This window comes from Tupaia chinensis, unplaced genomic scaffold (genome assembly GCF_000334495.1).
Source record: "Tupaia chinensis unplaced genomic scaffold, TupChi_1.0 Scaffold000575_1, whole genome shotgun sequence".
NCBI classification, from domain to species: Eukaryota; Metazoa; Chordata; class Mammalia; order Scandentia; family Tupaiidae; genus Tupaia; species Tupaia belangeri.
In genome coordinates this window covers 2,862,480-2,868,573 of record NW_006160089.1, presented here as the reverse complement: position 1 = coordinate 2,868,573, position 6,094 = coordinate 2,862,480, and the positions used below count along the sequence as shown (strand labels likewise).

Genomic DNA, 6,094 nt, shown 5'->3' with positions numbered 1-6,094 from the left:
CCAGCAACATAGCCATTACGCTAACTGCTGGTTTCCTGGCAGCTTATTTTCTCACTTTCCTTCTCTCTCTCTGCCCCCCTCTGGTCAACTTAAAAAAAAAAGTAATAAAATAATGACAATGAATAAAATTAAATAATTAAAAAAAAATAGGTATTTGTGAAGAACAAGACCAAACCTCACAATAGTGCTGGAAGGACTCAGTAATGGTAGCCAGAGGCCGATGTGGAGTCACATAGGAACCGACAGCCCCAAAGCTCTGACCACTCACCAGCGATGCCTCCCTAAGAAGCAGTCTCCAGGGGCTAGCAGGTGGAGCAGTGGTTATGGCCAGATTCCCACTTGGCTCACAGAACCTGAAGGCTTGAAACTCATGCCGGGCACCTGTGCAGCAAGTGTGCCTAAAACCCCAGGAGAAGGGAGAAGGAAGGAGGGTTTGCATTTGGGGCCCATACCCCCAAGTCTCTGGTGAGCACACATACCCTCTGGCAAAAACCTCAAAAGAAAGAAAGAAAGAAAGAAAGAAAGAAAGAAAGAAAGAAAGAAAGGAAGGAAGGAAGGAAGGAAGGAAGGAAGGAAGGAAGGAAGGAAGAAAGAAAGAAAGAAAGAAAAGGAAGGAAGGAAGGAAGGAAAAAACCCCAGGAGAAGGGAGAAGGAAGGAGGGTTTGCATTTGGGGCCCATACCCCCAAGTCTCTGGTGAGCACACATACCCTCTGGCAAAAACCTCAAAAGAAAGAAAGAAAGAAAGAAAGAAAGAAAGAAAAAGAAAATCTTCAGAATGTATCGATTTTGTTTTTTAGATTTGCCAGAGGGCACATGTGCTCACGGAAGAAAGAAAGAGGGGGAAAGCAAGAAAGCACCCTCTTGGGCATAGTCATGCTGCTCTATCCGCTCTCTCTCTCTCCCTTTCTTTGGGACCCTAGGTATGCATGCACATGCACCCAGCATGTCTCCCATGCTGCTGGATCTAAGACTTGAACACTGCGTTAGGTCACATGTGAACTAGTTGATTCATCCACCAGGCCACAAGCTAGCCTCATAGGATGTATTGATCTTCAACAGCCTTTCCAGATTATTCACAAAGATGAACCTGAAGGAAGCCAAAGCTGGGACTTCTTCTTCTTCTTCTTTTTGCTATAGGGTATGCATGCTCATCAGAGACACATGGAGGGTGCTGGAAGAGGGTGAAAAATCACCCCCTGGGGAGATAATCATTTTGTAATCCCTCCTCCACTCTCCTCTCAGGACTTCTGTAATACACACACATATGTCTCGAGTGTTTTTCAAGCCACTGGATCTGGGACTCAAACTACGCAGTTGGCCGTGTAGGATCAAACTGCCTGGATCACCATGCTACTGGCTGGCCTCAAAGCTCGAAATTTTAAAAAACAGGGGCCAGGGTCAGCAGGTGGCATGGTGGTTAGGGGTGCTGGACTCCCACATGGCTGATCACCATTCGAGTCCTGGACCTGGAGGCTTGCTTTTCTTACTTTCTCTCTCACTCTGTCCCTCATACATGCTGGGCGTGTATGTGTGTTTGTGTGTGTCTAAAATCCCAAGAGGAGTATGGAGGAGAAGGAGTTGTGGTGTGGCCAAAATAGTGCACACACACAGTGCACCTGGCAAAAACCTAAAGAAAATAAATAAATAAAGTACAGGATCTACAGTTATTCTTTTTTGGGGGGGAGAGGTTTCTGCTATAGGGCACATGTGCTCCCCATAAAGACAGAGACAAAGAGACAGAAAGCGAGAAATCACCCTCCGGGGGGATTGCTACGCCGCAATCCCTTCTCCTCCATTCTCCTCTTGGGATCTTGGGGACGCGCGCACATGACTCAAACTACAGTAGACTATATGGGAGTCCAGCAATGTAGCCATGATGCCATCTGCCAGTCCTGAATCTATAGTTATTCTAAATGCTGACTGAGAAAACACACTTCAAGCTCCCTGGTTGAAAGGAAATTCTGTAGCTCTTTTTCAGGCCTTGTATTATCTGATTTCTCTGGTATTTGGTATTCCTGACTCCTCGCTCCTTCTTATACCTTTCTCCTAACCTGGTTTTCCCACACCCCCTCCTCGGTTCTCTACCCACTTTTCTGGCTGCTCTTCCTGTTTCCTTCTCTGACTCCTTTCCTGCTGGCCTCCTCCTAACTCTTGGTGTCCCCGAGATTCTCTTTTCTTTCTTCATTTGCCTACATGATTAACTTTCTGTGTGGATAGCTTAAATTGCCACCATCTATATATTAATCAGCAGTTTCCACCATGCTCCTCTTAGGGTCTTAGGCACACATGCCCAGTATTTTTTTTCAAGAATTATTTAATTTAATTTTATTTAGTCATTCATTTTAATTTGACCAGAGAGAGAGAGAGAGAAAGTGAGAAAGCAAGCCGCCAGATCTAGGACTTGAACCATGGTCAGCCATGTGGGAGTGTCCAGTGCCTTAACCACCATGCCACCTGCTGGTCCCTATCCAGTATATTTTTCTGAGTTGCCAGGTTTGGGACTCGAACCTCTCAGTCAGCTATGTGAGATCCAGCTGCTCTAACTTCCATACCAGCTGCTGGCCTGGTTTCCAAATCTCTATTTCTCATTAAGGTTTTTCTTCTAATGTCCAACTGAGTAATTATTAACAATCTACCATACATGTTAACTGTGTTACAAGCCTGGGTTCATTTACTCTGTACAAAACCCCTTTGAGAATTAGTACTATTATCATCGAAGTTTTACAACTGAGGAACCAAGACTTAAAAAGGTTACAATGTGGGCTGGCAGATGGTGGGGGTTAAGGGTGCTAGATTCCCACATGGCTGACGGTGGTTTGAGTCCTGGACCTGGCAGCTTGGTTTCTCACTTTTTGCTTCTCTGTTTCTCTGTCTCTGTCTAGTCAAGTTAAATAATAATAATAACAACAAATGGAATAAAATAAATAATTCTTAAAAAAAAAAAAAGGTTAAAATGTTAAACAACTTTGGGGATAGCAGGTGGCATGGTAGTTGAGGTGTTGGACTTCCACATGACTGACAGCAGCAGTTCAAGTCATGGTCCTGGTGGCCTACTTTCTCACTATCTCTCTCTTTGTCTCTCTCTGGTAAGCACGCACGCCCTATAGCAAACTTTTAAATAATAATAATAATAATAATAAGGACCAGCAGTTAGTGCAATGGCTATGTTGCTGGACTTGCATGTAGTCGACTGCGGTTCAAGTCCCGGACCTGGTGGCTTAAACTCATGCTGGGCACGTGTGTGTGCGTGCCCAAGATCCCAAGAGGAGAAAGGAGGAAAAGGGATTGTGGCATGACCATCCCTTTTGGGGGGTGATTTCTTGCTTTCTGTCTGTCTCTGTCTTTCTGGCAGTGCACGCACCCTATAGCAAAAAACTCTCCAAAAAAGAAAAAATAAATAAAATAAAATAAATATGATAAAAAAGCTAAATAATCAGAAACAAAAATGAATGTGATTCAATTAAACTTATCTCTAAAAAAAAAAAGAAAAAGTTAAATAACTTATCCAATAGCCAACCTAAAAGATGAAGAGTAAGACGGAAAAGTCCCTGCCTGCATAGCCCTTTTAGACCTGATGGAAACAGAAATACTAAATGATTTCACAAATATCTATTCATTTTAGTTGTGGTATAAAGGAGTACAGGATATATTCTATAAAAATGTACCATAGAAGGGCCTTACCCTGGGAGAAGGAAGGAGGTCGAGCCGTCCGAGGAGGCTCCTTGAAGAAGCCCCACTGGAACTGGGAACAGACGTCTGTGTAGAAATTAGCTGGGTAAAGAGAAGGGTAGGAGAAGGAGAGAAAGAGTGGTCCAGATAGAGGGGCAAGTAGGTCAGCATCAGTGGGACGGTGCAGGAAGACTGAGGACAAAGGGCTGGGTAAGGGGAACTGAAGTTAGAAAGACTGGTAGAAGGATTATATAGGGCCCAGCAGGCCAGCTTAGGAGTTGTGTTTTAGATTTTTGCCATAGGGCAGACCCACTTGCCAGAGAGGACAGAGACAGAGGAGCAAAGTGAGAAATCATCTCCTAACGCGGATGACCTCGCCACAATCCCTTCTCTATTTTCCTTTCAGGATTTGAGGCATGCACAAGTGCTTAGGTGTCTTTTTCAAGTCACCCAGGTCCCAGGCTTAAACTGTGCGGTTGGCCATGTGGAATCTGTCACCTTAACTACCACGCCACTTGCTGGCCCAGGAGTTTGTTTTGTTTTTTATTATTTATTTATTTAATTTCATTTGTTATTATTTTTAATTTGACCAAAGAAACAGAGAGAAAGGGAAAGCAAGAAAGCAAGCTGCCAGGTCTGGGACTCCAACTGCAGTCGGCCATGTGGGAATCCAGTGCCCCCAACCACCATGCCACCTGCTGGCCCCTTGAAGTTTGTTTTTTATCCTAAGACCAACAGGAAGGTACAACAAGGTTTAAATGAGGGAATGCTGTCATCAGATGTAAGCTGGTACGGAGCAAGATGGATGCAGGAAATATAGGCTGGAGGCTCTCCTTCAAGGTCCTGTGGAAATGCTGCCCTCTGTGAATCCCACCTCAACACCCATCGCAACTCATCACCTTCTCCTGCTTACATAGAGACTATTTATCTTTGCATCTGCAGTGCCTACAGGGCAGGTGCCCACCAGGTCAGTGTTAGTCGAACGACAGTTTAGTTGCACAAGCAGCCAAGGAACAATGAAGCCAGTCTAATCCAAATCTAATTCCCTAAAAATCTTAAAATGAGTCACAGCTCAGGAGAAGACACAAGTGTTGGAACTGAGGATGCCAGATGGTCAGTGCCTTACTCTTCCTGGTAAATGGATTTTAATAAAATCAACATCTGCTCTGTGATAATTATTGCCCCCCATCTTTCCTCTAAAGACCTTCTCAGACAGTTTGAGTCTAATTACCAGAAACTGCAGACAATTTCGTCTCTACCCTTTCTCGCTGATGATCAAAAATGTTAGTAAACTACGTATAAATGAAACAAAAACTCATGTTTTTCTGTTTTTGAATCCTTCCATACAGACCATGTTGCTTTCCTGGGCTTGTCTCCAGGCTCCAAGACTGGCAGCTGTTTCATGGTGTCCTATGCACAAGAAAGAAAAACACTTTTAGATGGTTATTATTTTCTTCCTCCTAAAACACAGAATGAATTAGGTCACCCCTTCCCTCCTTAAACCTTTCTTGCTGGGGTGGCCCCATAAGGCAGTGGTTAAGCACTGTGCACTGGGAGCTAGATCCCATACGACTGATCTCAGTTTAAATCCAAGCCCCTGGAAGCTTTAAAAACACATGAGGCAGGGACCAGCAGTTAGCGTAATGGCTATGTCGCTGGACTCCCACGTAGTCGACCGCGGTTCGCGTACCGGACCCGGGGGCTTAAAACTCACACTGGGCGTGTGTACGTGCGTGCCCAAGATCCCGAGAGGAGACTGGAGGAGAAGGGATTGCGGTGTGGCCATCCCCCCAAGGGGTGATTTCTCGCTTTCTGTCTCTCTGTTTCTCTCTGTCTGTCTGGCGAGCGCACGCACCCTATAGCAAAAACCTCTCCAAAAAAAAACAAAAGAAAAGAAAACACATGAGGCATATGTGTGTGCATGGCCCAAATCCTGAAGGATGGAGGGGAAAGGATTGCAGCATGACTTGATCCATTGTGGGGGTGCTTTCCCTGGTGAGCATACATACCCCCGGCAATGAAAATAAACACTTTTCCTGTTGAGAGTGTGTAGGCCTTGATAACTTTGAATAATTATTAAAACTTATGAAATAATCTTAGGTTTGGCAGGCAAATATAATACAACTTTCTTCATGCAACTACAGAAGTTTTGGGGCTGCAGTTTTCTATCTGTGATTCTCATGGGGAACAGGCATATATCAAAATAAAATTTCAGCCATCCTACGCCATTTATCAGAAGGTAAAATTTCAAAAGACTGAGAAATACTTAAGTCTCGGATGAATCTGGGTTTCAGCACCAAATACAAGGCAAGGCCTGTAGTCCCAACCTTTCCCTGGCAATTCACCTCCACCACCTTCAGCAATGTCGGGCCTTTTGCTGACCCTCTACCACTGCAGGCCCTTTCATAACTTGCAGCCTGTCTG

At 44.6% G+C, this 6,094-nt stretch overlaps 1 protein-coding gene across 5 annotated transcripts in view; it reads right to left on the bottom strand.

Moving 5' to 3' along the window:
• RABEPK (Rab9 effector protein with kelch motifs) overlaps nt 1-6,094 on the bottom strand; it is a 32,869-nt gene that overhangs the window by 25,966 nt on the left and 809 nt on the right. For all 5 annotated transcript variants that reach the window (XM_006158242.2, XM_027775601.1, XM_027775602.1 and 2 more), the window contains exon 2: nt 5,022-5,080. In XM_006158242.2, the coding sequence (XP_006158304.1) occupies nt 5,022-5,074 (53 nt within the window). In that variant the 5' untranslated portion in view covers nt 5,075-5,080. The remainder of the gene's footprint in view (nt 1-5,021; nt 5,081-6,094) is intronic.